Here is an 18,789-nt window from a genome sequence, read left to right on the forward strand (position 1 = left end):
ACCATGGGAGAAATGACCGCAGGTCACAGATCTGACAGGATGTTAATGTCTAGATGCATACAGATCACACAGTTAAACAAGTGCAAGAACTAGAGCAGACATTCTTCCAAGACCAGTGTACAACTGTCCTGGAAGCTCGTGGAAAGGTGCTCACCAACACTCACCACTAGGGCCCTGCAAATCCTCACCTCAGTGACACCACCTCCCAGTCACAGGATGGCTTCTACCCAAAAACAACACAAGAAAATAAGGGTTTGGGGAGCTGGTGCACCCATTATGGGCACAAAAAATGGTGCAGGCATTTAGGAAAATGGCCCAGAGACTTGTCAACAAAGCAGAGAGTCATCATAGGACCAGGAGTTTCACACCTAACGACAAATCCTGAGGACAAATCCACAGGAATTGCAAGGAGGACAGTGAAGAGATAACGGACCCCAATGACAGTAGAATCATTCACAATGGCTAAACAGTGGTGGTAACACAAGGTCTGCCAACAGATGAGGGAAGAAACACAACTTGGACTGTGGACCCCCCCTTATCTACAAGGATAAGTTCCAAGGCCCCAGTGGACTCCTAAAACTCCCATAGAAGCAAACAGAAAGATATACTTTGGCTCTTCCTGTGAATCCATAGCTATGGTGAAGGTTAATTAGTAAACTGGGCCAGATTGATAGCAAGAAGTGATAACATTACCATGATAACAATGCCATATGTAATGACAGTTATATGAAGGTGGCCGACTTCACTCAAACGTGGCCATATTGCTCTGTCCATGGTGTTCTGCCAGGGTGATGGGAGATGACATGGCGCCTGCGTGATGAGATGCAGTGAGGGGAGGGACGTGGGTACAGTGCTGGGGCCCCAGGCCTGGGGCCTAGCTGAACACGAGCAGCAATGCTGCAAACTCTCTCTGAGGACCTGACGCCTGTGCACCTCATGTCCACACAGTGACAGTAGACCACATAGCTTGCGTGGACTGGACTAAGGCAGCGGTCACCTCCTTAATGAGCACATGGAGGAGGGAGACATGAATGAGATGGATTCAAACTCCTCAGCATGGCTTGCAATTTAAAATTTATGTGTTTATTTCTGGATCTCCCATGTAAGATTGTGGACTGTGGCCACCTGGACTTAAATAAAACCAAGGAGAGAAAGCAGGTATTGGTGCACTGCAGTATCTTCATACAGTGCCAGGTTACTTTGTCTTAAAAAGGAAGTACTAAGTCAGAGTTGGTGGTGGATGCCTGTAATCACAGCAACTTGGAAGGCAGAGAATTGTGAGTTTGAAGGCAGTCCACATACAGTCAGGGAAGACCAAAGAAACAAAATAAAAACAAAAGAAGGCTGGCTAATAATTCAACGAATACAGTGCCTGTTTAGCAAATACCCTGCGTTCAGTCCCCACCACCACACATAACACACGATGAAGCCCTGCTACCTGCTACGTGAAAGACCCTAACGACATGGCCGTAAGTGACATCGACACTCATACTGGACAAGCAGTGTACGAATGCAGCCTGCCAGAACCCAGAAACAGAAGCTAGAACTGTGGTCATCAGGAGCTGGATGGAGGGAGGTGATTGCTAAGGGGCACAGAGCATCAGTTGTGCCAGATGGAGGATCTGTGGACAGATGGTGGCGGGGGCTGCACGCTGGTAATTCGCTTGACACTGAAGTGTGCATGTAAGTACGGTGCAGAGGAAGCAGGGGTGTGGCTCCCTGGGTGCCCACCCGATGTATACTTTCTGCATTCAAGGCCTTGGGTGTGACCTCTAGCACCAGGAAAAAAAAAAAGTTGGGAGGGATAGTAGATGTTACCATGTGTCTTCCCACAGTACAAACAAAAAGATGCTCAAACAACATGAACACTTTGCTGTCACGGCCAGCGGGGCAGCCGTGCACTACATGGAGCTCAGCTTAGGAGGGTGGACCTGCATACTCCAAAACAAATCGCTGACTCCTGATTGGCAGCTGGGAGACCAAAGGCCTGGGAGCATCCTTCCTGGAGAGTCTCTGTGCACCTGGGGTCGTGGACTGTCACACCACACCACTCATTTATGCCAGCAGTGGGGAGGAGGCTGGGGGCTTAGATGTGTTGGAGTGATCCCCGAGCAGATGGAGACTGAGGCACTGAGACCAGCCACCATGTGGGGCTCTATGTGCATGAGAAAAACCCCAGAAAACACATGGACACCAGGCCTCGGGGAGCTTCCCTGCGAGAGGCCCCCAGGGCTGGGAGACATGAGCTCTATCTGGAGGATCCCCTCAGACACACAGCTGGGCAGTGTCCGTCCTCCTGTGCTTTCCTGCAGAGGACCATCACCATAGGCTGGGGACCTTGTGGGGGAGGAGTGGCACACTGAGCATCACAGGACAGTTGCCTGTGGAGGACTCAGTGGCCAGGCAGGGTGGAGCAGGGAGGGTGAGGCTGGCTTTGCTGTTCTCAGAACCCAGCACAGGCAGGGGACAGTCAGATGACCAGAAAACTGGTGGCAGGAGCAGGACTGGTTTATTGAGCATCAGGCCATGCTTAGGCCATCGGACATTGGGTGTCCCTCTAGCGGGATGCTACACAGAGTTCGTACGGGGATGGGGAAACAGGGACGGCAAAGGCCCCATAGTCGCTGGGGCGGGGATGTCCTGCGGGCACCGAGAAGCTGAGGCGCTGCAGGAGGCGGGTGAAGAAGAGGAAGAGCTCCATGCGGGCCAGGGGCTCCCCGAGGCACACGCGGCGGCCTGTGGGGGGAGGGGTTCAGTCAGCCTGGGGCCTGGGCCAACCCTCCAAGGTGCCATGGGAAGGGACAGGGAGCCAGCACCCCACAGGCACCTGCTGAGAACGGCATGAAGGCCTCGGGCTTCACGAAGTGACCCTGGGCGTCCAGGAAGTGTTCAGGGTGGAAGCGGAAGGGCTTCTCCCAGATGGTCTCATCCTTCAGCACGGATGACAGGTTGGTGATGAGTGTCGTCCCCTGGAGGGAGACTCATGGTGTGAATGTGGACAGGGATGGGGAGATCGAGGGCCCTGCCACTAAACACACACAGGCTCTCTACCTGTCACACACCTGGACCCTAATGTGACACTCTGCCACAGAAACTTCTAAAAGCTCTTTTGATGCCATTCCAGCCCAGTGACACACTTCCCATGGTTGTCCCTCCTGCCACCGGTCCCTGGGTGAAGTGGCTCCTCTAACACCTGCAGTATATTTCTTCATGGTCCCATTACTCTGGTCTTCATTAGGGAAGGTCAGTCCTGTCTCAGAGCCCAGGTGGGTCCTGTCCTTGCTGCTGAGATCCAGGACACGATGGCATAGGTGTTTCCTCCACTCCCTGTAGTGGGCATGCAGGGTAGGAGGGCCCCACGCCTACCTTGGGGATGAGGAAGCCCTGTATTTCAACGTCACGGGAGGTCATATGCGGCACACCAAATGGGGTAATATCTGCAAAGCGCTGCACCTCGTGGATCACGGCGTTGGTGAAGGGCATGCGTGCCTGGTCCCCCATCTCTGGCCGCCGCACCTGCCCTATCACTTCATCGATCTCCTGTTGGACCCGACCTGGAGGAATGAATACCCCAGAGTAGATCAGCCAGTGGAGGCAGCGCCCTGACCCTCTCCTACCTGTTAAGGGCTGGTCCAGGTGAGGAAAATGTCACTCATGCTGGAGCCTCAGCCAGGCCGAGCTGGGAGCCACAGGTGTTCCAACCAGCCAGGGCCCTGGTGCTACTTGTCCTCCCTTGTCCTCCCTTGTCTTCCCATCCCGCCTGCCAGGGCTCACGCTGCACATCCGGGTGCAGGGTCATGAGCAGCAGGGCCCAGGCCAGCGTGGTGGAGGTGGTCACCATCCCCGCAGCGAACAGATCACCCACCACCATGCGCAGGTTCTCATTGTTGAAGCTGCTCTCTGGGTTTCCCTTGGCCTGGGTCAGAGAGGGTGGGCTCAGGAGACAGAGGGAGGAAGCCCCCAAATGGCCTCCCATTCCCGCCCATTCACCCAGGTGCTGGGCCACCCGGTGATGCACAGGCCCCATCTGCCTGGCCCCACAACCCACAGCATCCTCTGCTTACATCCCATAGCCCATCTCTGGCAGCCTCCCCTCACCTTCTCCACCTCGGCCAGGAAGGTGTCAGTCAGGTCTCGGGGTGGCTGAGCCGGGTCCCAGGTCATCCTGTGCTCAGTCAACAGCTCATCCAGCAAGGCCATAAAGGCCTTCTGTGCAGAGAAGACCTTTCCCGGCAGTCCTGGGATGCGCAGGAGGATTGGGACTGCATTCAGCACCTGTGACAGTCACAGAGGGCCCTGTATCCTTCCTGTACTCATTGCTCCCCTGTCCCAGACACAGATTCCAGTCTCCTCCATGGAGGCACAAGACCTGCCTGTCCCCCTGTCACTTATTCCCTCCTCTGTGCGACCTCCATGTTCCCTGAGCTACCAGAAGGAGTATCCTACATGAGCATCTAACAAACTTGTGTGGCTTCCAAAGGGACAGAGGACACAGGCACTCACCCTATCTGGTGCCCTCTACCCTTAGCCAAGTCTCCCATTCCTGGTGTCCAACGTTTGCCCAACTGCAGGCTCTTCCTCCTGCAGTGGCCTCTGATGGAATGATTTCTCCCCATGCCCTGCCTTCTAATCCTCCTCCTGGGAGGCCCAGCCCATAGAGCTGGCTATGAAAACCCTCCCCTGAGTCACTCACCTCTGGAAGGAAGCCAGACACCTCTTTCAGTGTGTCATCCATCTGATCCAGCAGCCTGACCAAGCATGGGTCGTTGTACTCAAAGCGGCGAGCAAAGATGAGGGAGGCGATCACGTTGCACACAGCCTTGTTTAGGAGGGCGTTGGGTCTGAAGGGGCGCCCTGGACACGATCGGGGGATAAGGAGTTCAACCATGTTCTCCCACCCCTGTGTACCTGAGCCTCCTGTTGTCCTTAGGTCATCACCCACCAGCCTGGTCAGTGAAGGCGGCACAGAGGCAGTCGGCCTCCTCGATCACCCACTGCTCCAATGACTTCTTGCCCAGGCCGAAGTTGCGCAGGGTGGACACAGAGAAGCGCCTCTGCTCCTTCCATGATGCCTCATAGGGCGCCATGACGACCCCTGAGTACAAGGGGACAAGTACAACTGAGCAAGTGTTCCTGGTCATGTCTTCTGCCACCATCACTGCTCCTCTTCTCTTCGGGGAGAGGCTTAGCTCTGATCATCCCACAGAGTCTTCCTTCTCCCCCCCTTCTCCCCCCATCACCCACCACCTTCACCCTCACAGGTTACTTTTGTAGCCTCTGCCCTGCAATTCTCTGGCTTTTCCTTGTATCACTGGACCATATCACCACCCCCATTAGATCCTGCCTTCCTTTGGTCACTGCCCCCTTGTCCTCCAATGAGGACAACTGGGCCCCACAGATGTTTGCCTTTGGATCTTGGTCCGAGGCCAAGGTGTTCATTGACGGGCATTGGAGGACGGTCTGCTGTGTCCTCACTGCGGTTCACCAGCGCCTCCCGCACAGCTGCCAGCCCATTGAGCACGACCACCGGTCTCCAACCCAGCTGCAGGCTGAACACGTTCCCAAAGCGACCTTTTAGCTGAAGACAGAGGATCAGGACACTGGTCAAGCAGAGGCCCCTGGCAGACTGCAAGATCCAGGCTCAATGCCTAAGTCTAGGGTGCCAGGTTGCACAGGGCAAAGTTGATCCAGTCTCCTTTCTCTCTCTCTCTCTTTCTCCCTTTTCCTTAGCAGTGCGGATTATCAAACACAGGGCCTCACGTGTACCAGGCAAGTGCTCTACCACCGACCTACCTCCACAAGCTGATATCTGGCCTCTTGGTAACTTCACACTGGGGACCTGGGTCACATCCTCTATGGTGGATGCTCATTAGCTCCCTCTCCCCAGCTATGATCTGCCAGATTCACAAAACTGTCTCAGAACCCCTAGCAACCCATTGTCCTATGGGGACACTCAGGTTCCCAGAGCTGAGCAGTGAGGCCCAAGATCCCACAGCAGCAAGAGATCTGAAGCGGTCACCATACCTCTCTCCACCTGACTTTCCAACTGAAAATCTGCTCACGGCCTAGGTCCCTCTCCCCTCTGACAGGAGATGGGCATGTGGTCTACATGACTTTTTCCCTGTCCAACTGACTCCCAAACCTGCTGCCCCATCCCATCCCACCTCATGGCCTTTGCCATCCACACCTTTGACTTTCCAAAGCCAGCAGTGCCTCCCCAAGGGAGTCTCTTAACCTGCTTCCAAAGGGAGGCCAAGCTCCTTGTCCAGCCTGTGCCTTCACAACCACCATCTACTGCTGGAGGTCCCCCACGACCTCTGCTGCCCTCCTCCACAGCTCCTCACCTTGTAGAAGCTATATGGTGTGTTATAGAAGTCCACATGCAGCAGGTTGCCCAGCACAGGCAGTGGCATGGGGCCTGGTGGGTAGCGGGCAGCCCAGCGTTGGCGCCGGTGCATCAGGTCCACCAGGAACAGAAAGATGGCCACAGCCATGGCCAGGGTGAGCAGTGCGTCCTCAGTCAGCAATCCCATGCTTGTTTCGCTGCCTACTTGATTGCTCTGAGCACACGCACAAGGTACCTAGGACCACACAGGATCCTCTGAGTATGCCATGGGACTGTGAACTGCCTGGTGTGTTCCCTTATAAAGGATCTGAGGTGGCCCTTTGTCCTCTTACTTCAGCTGCCTTGATTGCACAGGCAGAGGGGAAGGAGTGGCCAGGGACAACAAGGGCAGGTCATAGGTTCTCCTGCCACCCTGCCTACCAGTTGATACATAGGGTAGGGAACAGAGACCTATGCCCTGAGTTCAAGGTAATATGGACATTCTGGTTGTGCTTGGCTGGGTACCTGGGACATAAAGGACAAATGACAGTGTGATCCCTTCTCAGAGATTCATGATCCAGAGGAGTCATAGAAGAGTCAGTGGACAATCATGTCAGCAGTGTTTGAGGGGACTGAGGTAACAAGTAGTGTCCTTTTGTACCAGGGTCTGTGGTTTGGTGTGGTTGTCATGAGAAATACCATCAGGTAGGAGGTCTTGCCTTCTGTGATTGGCATTTACGTGCCTGGCATTCTGGTCGCATTGTATGTGTGAACTCATTAATCCTCCCCATGTCGTCATCAAAAGCAGGTGGTTATTTGTCCCAATGCCAGATGTCATGTAATGAGGTCTAGGTTACAGCTCAGCATTCGGGACTTTGGCTAAAACCTGTGACATGAACTCCAGGCTTGCAGTAGTTGTACTTGATGTTCTAGTAATTGTCAATATAGAGTTCCAAGGACTTAGTATTTTAGAAAACCACACCCAGCTCACCCTCTCCCAACTCAGGACCTTCTGTGCCATGGTTAAAACGCACTGAGCCCTGGTACCTCACACATGCATATGACACGTAGCACATAATTCTCGAGCAAGAAGGTGACAAGAAGGTCTAACCCCTAGCTCGCTACAGGACCAAATATGACCAAAACATGGGAGAATTCTAGAAAACTGTTAGGAAGCTGCAGCACCCAGCCAGCACAAAGCCAGAAGGGCAGAAATGATCCACCACTTTGCCAACCTTGCACTTCTCCCTACCACACATAGCTGTGCCATTGGGAGCAAACTACAAATTCACAGCTCCTCCCAGGGACAGAAAGGAGAGCAGGACCTGTGTCCTATGTTCTGGCTTGTCTGGATGCCAGGCAGGCAGCCTTGATGCTGCAGTACCGCAGGCAGGCACTGGGGGGAGCAAGAGATTCCAGGCAGTGGAGCAGTGTAGAAACAGAGGAAGCTCCAGAGGCCCAGGACCAGTGCAGGGAGTTCAGTGGTGAGCTGAAGGTCTGAAAGGTGATCAAGTTCTGCAGATCTCTTGCACAACAGTGAGGGTACATTAACAGAAGTCCTTTCCAAGTTTTCCAGAAAATTGAAGAGGAGGAAATACTTCCTACTTTAGTTGGTAAGAACAACATTGCTCTCATTTCAATGCTACACAAAGATGCTTCCAGGAAAGAAATAAAGGACCAGTAACCCTAAGTAGAGTTGAGGGGAAGATCTTCAAAAAATACTATCGTGCTGATTACACCTGTATAACCAGATATTATACACCATGACCTAGGGATCATTACCCTTGAATGTCACAATCATTGAAATTTAAAATTAATTAATGCACTCTACCACATTAACAAGAACAAGACAAAAACTACATTATCACCTCAACTGGTGGAGAAGAAAACATTTGACAAAATTCCAGATGCATTTTGAGTTAAAAAAAAATACAAGGAACTAGGAAGAAAAGAAAACTACTTCAACACAATGAAAGTCATTTATGAAATGCCTTTGCCTAACACCATATTCACATGGAGAGACTGAAATATTTCCCTTGAGATCAGGAGCAAGGACAGGAAGCCCAATCCCTCCACTCCTATTCAACATGGCACTGGAACTCAAGCCAGAGAAATTGGGCAAGGAAAAGAATTAAACCCATCCAAGTGATGTGATCTTGTGGGTAGAAAAAGTGCAGGCTTTGCAAAAACAAAGATAGAACACATAAAGTAATTTTAAATCTCACAGGAAACAGTTAACATACAAACGTCAGCTGCAAATGTGGAACTAACAACAAAAAATTTGAAACTGAAGTTACCAATCCATTGCATTAAAAATATAGCCAAAGAATAAAACAGCAATTTTTTCATCAAAGAAAATAATAGATTAACATACAAAACTCACAAAACATCATTAAAAGAAGTTGAAAAAGGCATGAATAAATAAATTTAAAACTACAATTAAAACAAATAAAGATGACAAAGAACAGTGGAATGACTTTTTTTTACATGATAAATATATAATCTTATTTGTCAATTAAAAATGAATTTCAACAATAATTGTTAAGTGAATGAGGGAATAATCAAATATATAAATATCATAGTTTTTCCATCAAATTAATGAGATTCAGTTGGATCGTGGATGACTGGTTTGTCGTTCGTGTACTAGAATACAATAATGGGGACTGTCCATAGCACCAGAGCAATGGACACATTCAATTCAATTCCTGTCAAATTCCAGCAGTGTTTGATGCAGAGACAGAAAAACCCATGCTAAAATCCCTATGGCATGTCCAAGGACCCCAAATATCCAAAAGAGTCTTGGAAAGGAACAACTTGGAGACTCAGATCCCCTGACTTATGATGGGGCTGCATCCCAAAGATCCATGGTAAGGTGGAAATGCACTTCAGACACCTGACCCACGGATGCCATAGTGCCACAGCTCACTGCACAGGGTCAGGGGTTCATCCTTGGGACTGTGAGGCAGAAGGAGCGCTGCACTAATTCACTGCCCAGCATCACCAGAGTGTGTATGTGTAGGTTAACAAAGATCAATAGTGAAAAACTGAGGGTCAGTCTGTAATCCCAGCTACTCAGGAGTAGGAGATCGGCAGGATCAAAGTTTGAGTCCAGCTAGGCCTCAACATCTCAACAACAACCCAGATATGGTGGTACAAACCTATCATCTCAGCTACGCGGGGGGCATAGGCAGAGAATGGAGGTTGGAGGCTGGTCCTGGGCAAATACTTGAAATCCTGTGTGAAAATAACTAAACCTAACATGGGCTGAAGAGCATGGTTCACGTGACAGAGCACCTGCCATGGAGTGAGAGGCACTGAGTTCTAATTCCAGGCCACCAAAAAAATCCACTCAGATTTTCACCTATAGTTCTCACTGAAAGCATATCACATTTCCATCATCATGGCAAAAAATCATGTCAAACCATTGTTGGCGACCCTCTGTACACAGCTACAGTAATGAAGACATCGTGGTACTGGTGTAAAGAAAGACATACACACCAGTGGATAGGAGTGCTAGAAATCAAATCCACCTCCATGGACCTCTCTTTCAACGATGGGCAGCACAGGCACAATGCTCTGATGGGATGGAAACACGGATGAAATACCCTGCTCCTCAGTCACGCTGTATTCCTGCCTCTGTTACGATTGCCTACCGCGTTCAAGAGTAGCACGCTGAACTGGCTGTTGATATAGAAACAGGCCCTGAATCAACCTAGGATTGAACAAGTAAGTTCAACAATTGTACACAAGATAATGCATTCTCACAATGATCTCCGACCTGGAAGCAGTGAAGAGGTCAGGTGGAGATGAATCAATTCTGGATGTAACACACATGAGCATGGGAGCAATGCTAGGAATCTCTCTGTATAGCTATCTTTACCTTAGACAAGCAAAACGCTATGTGTTTCTTATTATTGCTTATGTCTTCTCTTCAAATCAACTGGAGAAGCGGGCAGAACAGGTTCTACCTGGAAGCCTGTGGTGAAGAAGAGGAGAGGGTGGGGGTGGGAGGCAGAGGTGGAGATGGCCCAAATAATGTATGTACCTATGAATAAATGAATAAAACAAACAAATAAACAAACAAAAAGAATGCATCTCCCACATTAATCCTTTGCATGTAAGCTCAAAGTCTTAGATCAAACGCTTAGAAGAGAACACAGAAAAAGACAAAACACACAGTGGGAAATAATCCCACATAACACATCTGACAGGACGTTAATAACTAGACACAGGGAGAAGTGACCCAAGCCTTGTATGCACATATGAATAATAAGAGGAAAAAAAAATAACTAGACACAGAGAGACATTGTGATACAAAAATGATCGAGGATCGATTCGGTGTGTGGCTAATTGGTAGAGCAGTTGCCAGGCAAGCGTGAGACCCTGAGTTCAAACCTCAGTACCACTAAAACAACAACAAGAAAAATGAGCAAGGACTACAGTTTACCTTCCTCCAAGGACAGTGTTCAAATGTCCAGGAAGCTTGTGAAAAGGTGCTCACCATCACTCACCATTAGGACAATGCAAATCCCCATCTCAGTGACACACCACCTCCCAGTCACGAGGATGGCTTCTACCCAAAATCAACCCTAGAAAACAAGGGTTGGCAGAAAGTGGAGGTTGGGGAAGCTGGTGCACTCTTGATGGGACTGAAAAATGGTGCAGGCACTGAGGAAAAGTGTCAAGGGACTCCTCAACAAAGCAGTCACCTCCCTATGATCAGGAGCTTCCCAGCTGAGGACAAATCCACAGGAATTGCACAGAGGGTGGAGAAGAGATAATCAGACCCCAACCACAGCAGCATCCTTCACGGTGTCTCAATGGAGGGCACAACACAGGGTCTGCCAACAGAGGAGGGGAGGAACACGCATGGACGATGGTCCCCTGTCACCCCCAGGGATAAATGCCATAGAACCAAACCCGGAAACTAGCAATGGTTCTTCCTGTGCGTCCGTAGCTATGGTGAAGGTTCATTTATACATTAGGCCCTTTGGAGGATTAATAACAAGAAGTAATGACAACGTGACAACAAGGTCGTGTAATGACGGCTATATGAAGGGGCCGATTCACTCAATGTGGTCGCATTGCTCTGTCCACGTGCGTCCTGCTGGGTGATGGGAGATGACACAGGGCCTGCGTGACGAAGCTGGAGTGAGGGGAGGGCGTGGGCACTGTGCAGTGGCAATAGGCCTGTGACCTTCTTCCCTGAACACAGCAGCAAGGCCACCAAAGTCTCTCTGGTAAACTGACCCTACAGTCACTGTCCAGTTGGTCACTAATTTGCCCCGGTCCAGGCATCATTCTTGCGCCAAATGTGAGCGGATGGAAGAGGCAGACGTGACAGAACCACGCTCCTCAGCGTGGCTTGCAATTTAACATTCATCTGTTGCTCATTTCTGGAATCTTCCATGAAAGATTTCTGGACTGTGGCTGCCTGCCCACCTTTAAATGAAACCAAGTACAGAAACAGAGGGTGATGGGGACTAACTGGAGTGCACACATGGTCGTTGGTCTAGGTGAGCAGAAGGAGCTCCCTGCTCCAACGTGAAGGAAAGTGGAGACGCTCCCCTAATGACATTCCTCAGCCACAGAAAGACGGATCGTTTGATTCCACGTCCACGTAGCTACCGTAGTAAATTCTAGAAACAGGAGTAGAAGGGGGTGTGCAGGTGCTGGGGAGCTATTGTCTAAGTGGTGCAGTGTTTCGGTTTTGCCAGATGAAGAGCTCTGTGCAAGGCTGGGGGAGTGGCTCCAGGGGCAGAGCGCCTGCCTAGCAAGCGAGTGGCCTAGAGATCAAAAAAAACCAGTACTGATGCCGCATGCTGGTGGCTCACACCTGTAATCCTAGCTCCTAAGGAGGCAGAGACCAGGAGCAATCTGTTTGAAGTCAGCCCAGGAAAATTGTTTGTGAGATCCTATCTCCAAAACACACATCACAAGAAAGGGCTGGTGGAGAGGCTTGAGGTACAGGGCTTGACTTCCAGCCCCAGTACCGCAAAAATAATAAATAAATAAATAAAAATCAATACTGCCAAAAAGAGGTTAAGACTGTAAAGTTTAGGTTCTTGTCTTATCACAATAAAAACAAATAGATGCTCAAAGTGCGATCACCGTGCTGTTAGTGAGAAGCAGGGTGGCCTGGATGTTGGGTTACCTCAGCCTGTTGGGAGATTGGATCCTGAACTTTCCACACACATGCCTGACTCCCATTAGTGCACACTTGTACCTGGCACCCAGATTTGGAAGAATGAGGTTGGAGGATCATGACTTGCAGCCAGCCTAGGCACACAGCCACACCCTGTCTCTAAGGGTCTGCCATCTGTGGACCGGTGCTCTGCACAATCTCAGGCCTGGGAACATCCTTCATGGCGAGAATGTCTCTGTGTCCCTTGGAGCTAGTGCACACCAGCTGCTAATGCCAGTGTGGGTGCTGCTAGAGGACAAGGACTGTTGCAGTGTGACCCCGAGGGGATGGAGATCGTGTCACTGAGGCCAGTCAGGTGGAGCTCGATATGTATTCCACAAACCCTGGGAAATACATGGACAAGGAGCCTTTGTGAGTTTCCCTGTGATCAGCCCCCTCTCTATGTGTCACACCTTCGTGTTGGGAGATGTGATCTCTGTCTGGAGGAATCTCCTCAGAAAGACAGCAGGACTCTGTCCCTCTGTCCTCCTGGATTCTGCCCATGTGCCTTACTCTGCTCATTTTCCTCCCTGTGCTTCACTACAGAGGGCTGTCACCATGGAGTGGGGACCTTGTGGGGGAGGAGTGGCACACTGAGCATCACAAGACAGTTTCCTGTGGTGGACTCAGTGGCCAGGCAGGGTGGAGCAAGGAGGGTGAGGCTTTGCTGTTCTCAGGACCCATCAGAGAGGGGCCAGTGGGCGGGATGACCAGGCAGCAGCCGGACTGGTTTATTGAGCATCAGGCCATGCTTAGGCCATCGGACATTGGGTGTCCCTCTAGCGGGATGCTACGCAGAGTTCGTACGGGGATGGGGAAACAGGGACGGCAAAGGCCCCATAGTCGCTGGGGCGGGGATGTCCTGCGGGCACCGAGAAGCTGAGGCGCTGCAGGAGGCGGGTGAAGAAGAGGAAGAGCTCCATGCGGGCCAGGGGCTCCCCGAGGCACACGCGGCGGCCTGTGGGGGGAGGGGTTCAGTCAGCCTGGGGCCTGGGCCAACCCTCCAAGGTGCCAAGGGAAGGGACAGGGAGCCAGCACCCCACAGGCACCTGCTGAGAAAGGCATGAAGGCCTCGGGCTTCACGAAGTGACCCTGGGCGTCCAGGAAGTGTTCAGGGTGGAAGCGGAAGGGCTTCTCCCAGACGGTCTCATCCTTCAGCACGGATGACAGGTTGGTGATGAGTGTCGTCCCCTGGAGGGAGACTCATGGTGTGAATGTGGACAGGATGGGGAGATCGAGGGCCCTGCCACTAAACACACACAGGCTCTCTACCTGTCACACACCTGGACCCTAATGTGACACTCTGCCACAGAAACTTCTAAAAGCTCTTTTGATGCCATTCCAGCCCAGTGACACACTTCCCATGGTTGTCCCTCCTGCCACGGGTCCCTGGGTGAAGTGGCTCCTCTAACACCTGCAGTATATTTCCTCATGGTCCCATTACTCTGGTCTTCATTAGGGAAGGTCAGTCCTGTCTCAGAGCCCAGGTGGGTCCTGTCCTTGCTGCTGAGATCCAGGACACGATGGCATAGGTGTTTCCTCCACTCCCTGTAGTGGGCATGCAGGGTAGGAGGGCCCCACGCCTACCTTGGGGATGAGGAAGCCCTGTATTTCAACGTCACGGGAGGTCATATGCGGCACACCAAATGGGGTAATATCTGCAAAGCGCTGCACCTCGTGGATCACGGCGTTGGTGAAGGGCATGCGTGCCTGGTCCCCCATCTCTGGCCGCCGCACCTGCCCTATCACTTCATCGATCTCCTGTTGGACCCGGCCTGGAGGAATGAATACCCCAGAGTAGATCAGCCAGTGGAGGCAGCGCCCTGACCCTCTCCTACCTGTTAAGGGCTGGTCCAGGTGAGGAAAATGTCACTCATGCTGGAGCCTCAGCTAGACAGAGTTGGAACTCACAGATGTCCCAAAAATCCAGGGCCCCGATGCTACTTGTCCTCCCTTCTTCTCCCTTGTCCTCCTTTGTCCTCCTTTGTCCTCCCATCCCGCCTGCCAGGGCTCACGCTGCACATCCGGGTGCAGGGTCATGAGCAGCAGGGCCCAGGCCAGCGTGGTGGAGGTGGTCACCATCCCCGCAGCGAACAGATCACCCACCACCATGCGCAGGTTCTCATTGTTGAAGCTGCTCTCTGGGTTTCCCTTGGCCTGGGTCAGAGAGGGTGGGCTCAGGGACAGAGGAAGGAAGCCCCCAAATGACCTCATTACCACCCATTCACCCAGGTGCTAGGCCACCCGGTGGAGCACAGGCCCCATCTGCCTGGCCCCACAACCCAGCATGCTCTGCCCTCAGCCCGCCCATCTCTGGCAGCCTCCCCTCACCTTCTCCACCTCAGCCAGGAAGGCGTCAGTCAGGTCTCGGGGTGGCTGAGCCGGGTCCCAGGTCATCCTGTGCTCCGTCATCAGCTCATCCAGCAAGGCCATGAAGACCTTCTGCCCAGGAAAGACTTTTCCAGGCAGTCCTGGGATGCGCAGGAGGATTGGGACTGCATTCAGCACCTGTGACAGCCACAGAGGGGCCTGAATCCTTCCTGTACTCAGTACTCACAAGTCCCATACACAGGTTCCAGTCTCCTCCATGGAGGCAAGGGCCTGCCTGTCCGCCTGTCACCTATTTCCTCCACTGTGCAACCTCGATGTTCCCTGAGCTGCCAGAAGGAGTATCCTACATGAGCATCTGACAGGCATGTGTGGCTTCCAAAGGGACAGAGGACACAGGCACTCACCCTATCTGGTGCCCTCTACCCTTAGCCAAGTCTCCCATTCCTGGTGTCCAAGGTTTGCCAGCTGCAGGCTCTTCCTCCTGCAGTGGCCTCTGATGGAATGATTTCTCCCCATGCCCTGCCTTCTAATCCTCCTCCTGGGAGGCCCAGCCCATAGAGCTGGCTATGAAAACCCTCCCCTGAGTCACTCACCTCTGGAAGGAAGCCAGACACCTCTTTCAGTGCGTCATCCATCTGATCCAGCAGCCTGACCAAGCATGGGTCGTTGTACTCAAAGCGGCGAGCAAAGATGAGGGAGGCGATCACGTTGCACACAGCCTTGTTTAGGAGGGCGTTGGGTCTGAAGGGGCGCCCTGGGTGTGATAGGGGGATAGAGACGTCACCCATATTTCTCCCAACCCTTTGTGCCTGAGCCTCCTGTTGTCCTTAGGTCATCACCCACCAGCCTGGTCAGTGAAGGCGGCACAGAGGCAATCGGCCTCCTCGATCACCCACTGCTCCAGCGACTTCTTGCCCAGGCCGAAGTTGCGCAGGGTGGACACGGAGAAGCGACGCTGCTCCTTCCATGATGCCTCATAGGGCGCCATGACGACCCCTGAGTACAAGGGGACAAGTACAACTGAGCAAGTGTTCCTGGTCATGTCTTCTGCCACCATCACTGCTCCTCTTCTCTTCGGGGAGAGGCTTAGCTCTGATCATCCCACAGAGTCTTCCTTCTCCCCCCTTCTCCCCCCATCACCCACCACCTTCACCCTCACAGGTTACTTTTGTAGCCTCTGCCCTGCAATTCTCTGGCTTTTCCTTGTATCACTGGACCACATCACCACCCCCATTAGATCCTGCCTTCCTTTGGTCACTGTCCCCTTGTCCTCCACTGAGGACAACTGGGCCCCACAGATGTTTGCCTTTGGATCTTGGCCCGTAGCCCAGGTGTTCATTGACGGGCATTGGAGGACGGTCTGCTGTGTCCTCACTGCGGTTCACCAGCGCCTCCCGCACAGCTGCCAGCCCATTGAGCACGACCACCGGTCTCCAACCCAGCTGCAGGCTGAACACGTTCCCAAAGCGACCTTTTAGCTGAAGACAGAGGATCAGGACACTGGTCAAGCAGAGGCCCCTGGCAGACTGCAAGACCTGGGTTCAATGCCTAAGTCTAGGGTGCCAGGTTGCACAGGGCAAAGTTGATCCAATCTCCTATCTCTCTCTCTCTTTCTCCCTTTTCCTTAGCAGTGCGGATTATCAAACACAGGGTCTCACGTGTACCAGGCAAGTGCTCTACCACCGACCTACCTCCACAAGCTGATATCTGGCCTCTTGGTAACTTCACACTGGGGACCTGGGTCACATCCTCTATGGTGGATGCTCATTAGCTCCCTCTCCCCAGCTATGATCTGCCGGATTCACAAAACTGTCTCAGAACCCCTAGCAACCCATTGTCCTATGAGGACACTCAGGTTCCCAGAGCTGAGCAGTGAGGCCCAAGATCCCACAGCAGTAAGAGATCTGAAGTGGTCACCATACCTCTCTCCACCTGATTTCCCAACTGAAAATCTGCTCACGGCCTAGGTCCCTCTCCCTTCTGACAGGAGATGGGCATGTGGTCTACATGACTTTTTCCCTGTCCAACTGACTCCCAAACCTGCTGCCCCATCCCATCCCACCTCACGGCCTTTGCCATCCACACCTTTGACCTTTGAAAGCCAGCAGTGCCTCCCCCAGGAAGCCTCTTAACCTGCTTCCAAAGGGAGGCCAAGCTCCTTGTCCAGCCTGTGCCTTCACAACCACCATCTGCTGCTGGAGGTCCTCCACGACCTCTGCTGCCCTCCTCCACAGCTCCTCACCTTGTAGAAGCTATATGGCGTGTTATAGAAGTCCACATGCAGCAGGTTGCCCAGCCCAGGCAGTGGCATGGGGCCTGGTGGGTAGCGGGCAGCCCAGCGTTGGCGCCGGTGCATCAGGTCCACCAGGAACAGAAAGATGGCCACAGCCATGGCCAGGGTGAGCAGTGCGTCCCCGGTCAGCAGCCCCATGCTTGTTTCGCTGCCTACTGAATTGCTCTGAGCACACGCACAAAGTACCTAGGACCTCACAGGATCCTCTGAGTATGCCATGGGACTGTGAACTGCCTGGTGCGTTCCCTTATAAAGGATCTGAGGTGGCCCTTTGTCCTCTTACTTCAGCTGCCTTGATTGCACAGGCAGAGGGGAAGGAGTGGCCAGGGACGACAAGGGCAGGTCGTAGGTTCTCCCCCACCCTGCCTACCAGGTGACACACAGGGTAGGGAACAGAGACCTATGCCCTGAGTTCAAGGTAATCTGGACATTCTGGTTGTGCTTGGCTGGGTACCAGGGACATAAAGAACAAAAGACAGTGTGATTCCTTCTCAGAGATTCATGATCCAGAGGAGTCATAGAAGAGTCAGCGGACAATCATGTCAGCAGTGTTTGAGGGGACTGAGGTCACAAGTAGTGTCCTTTTGTACCAGGGTCTGTGGTTTGTTGTGGTTGTCATGAGAAACACCATCAGGTAGGAGGTCTTGCCTTCTGTGATTGGCACTTTCGTGCCTGGCACTCTGGTCGCATTGCATGTGTGAACTCATTAATCCTCCCTATGTCATCAAAAGCAGGTGGTTACTTCTCCCAATGCTGAGGAGACGTCATGCAATGAGGTCTAGGTTACAGCTCAGCATTTGGGACCACGGCTAAAACCTGTGCCATGAACTCCAGGCTTGCAATGGTTGCACTTGATGTTCTAATAATTGTCAATACATAATTCTGAGGACATATTATTTTAGAAACCACACCCAGCTCACCCTCTCCCAACTCAGGACCTTCTGTGCCATGGGTAAAACGCACTGTGCCCTGGTACCTCACACATGCATATGACACATAGCACATCATTCTCGAGCAAGGAGGTGACAAGAAGGTCTAACCCCTTGCTCACTACAGGACCAAATATGACCAAAACATGGGAGAATTCTAGAAAACTGTTAGGAAGCTGCAGCACCCAGCTGGCACAAAGTCAGAAGCACAGGAACGATACACAACTTTGCCGACCTTGTACTTCTCCCTACCACATGTAGCTGTGCTATTGGGAGTAAAGACCCAATACCCAGCTCCTCCCAGGGACAGAAAGGAGAGCAGGACCTGTGTCCTATGTTCTGGCTTGTCTGGATGCCAGGCAGGCAGCCTTGATGCTGCAGTACCGCAGGCAGGCACTGGGGGGAGCAAGAGATTCCAGGCAGTGGAGCAGTGTAGAAACAGAGGAAGCTCCAGAGGCCCAGGACCAGCTGCTGGGAGTTCAATGATGAGCTGAAGGTCTGAAAGGTGGGTGATCAAGTTCTGCAGATCTCTTGCGCAACAGTGAGGGTACATTAACAGAAGTCCTTTCCAAGTTTTCCAGAAAATTGAAGAGGAGGAAATACTTCCTACTTTAGTTGGTAAGAACAACATTGCTCTCGTTTCAATGCTACACAAAATGCTGCCAGGAAAGAAGAAGAGGACCAGTATCCCTAAGGAGCATTGAGGGGAAGATCTTCAAAAAATACT

At 52.2% G+C, this 18,789-nt stretch overlaps 2 protein-coding genes across 2 annotated transcripts; both read right to left on the reverse strand.

The window, feature by feature from the left end:
- Positions 1 to 2,492: 2,492 nt before the first annotated feature.
- Positions 2,493 to 6,632, reverse strand: LOC109689343 (cytochrome P450 2D17-like). Its single transcript, XM_020168160.2, has 9 exons — positions 6,345 to 6,632; positions 5,407 to 5,578; positions 4,943 to 5,095; positions 4,694 to 4,854; positions 4,099 to 4,275; positions 3,775 to 3,916; positions 3,367 to 3,554; positions 2,828 to 2,969; positions 2,493 to 2,736 (listed from the first exon to the last, which is right to left on the reverse strand). The coding sequence occupies exons 1-9, from the start codon at positions 6,531 to 6,533 to the stop codon at positions 2,558 to 2,560; spliced, it is 1,503 nt and encodes a 500-aa protein (XP_020023749.2). The 5' UTR covers positions 6,534 to 6,632; the 3' UTR covers positions 2,493 to 2,557.
- Positions 6,633 to 13,216: 6,584 nt separating this feature from the next.
- On the reverse strand, positions 13,217 to 17,369 carry LOC109689342 (cytochrome P450 2D17-like). Its single transcript, XM_020168159.2, has 9 exons — positions 17,083 to 17,369; positions 16,147 to 16,318; positions 15,684 to 15,836; positions 15,434 to 15,594; positions 14,841 to 15,017; positions 14,525 to 14,666; positions 14,097 to 14,284; positions 13,559 to 13,700; positions 13,217 to 13,467 (listed from the first exon to the last, which is right to left on the reverse strand). The coding sequence occupies exons 1-9, from the start codon at positions 17,269 to 17,271 to the stop codon at positions 13,289 to 13,291; spliced, it is 1,503 nt and encodes a 500-aa protein (XP_020023748.2). The 5' UTR covers positions 17,272 to 17,369; the 3' UTR covers positions 13,217 to 13,288.
- Between the last annotated feature and the right edge of the window lie 1,420 nt (positions 17,370 to 18,789).

The sequence above is a fragment of the Castor canadensis genome, chromosome 8, assembly GCF_047511655.1.
Source record: "Castor canadensis chromosome 8, mCasCan1.hap1v2, whole genome shotgun sequence".
Taxonomy (NCBI): Eukaryota; Metazoa; Chordata; class Mammalia; order Rodentia; family Castoridae; genus Castor; species Castor canadensis.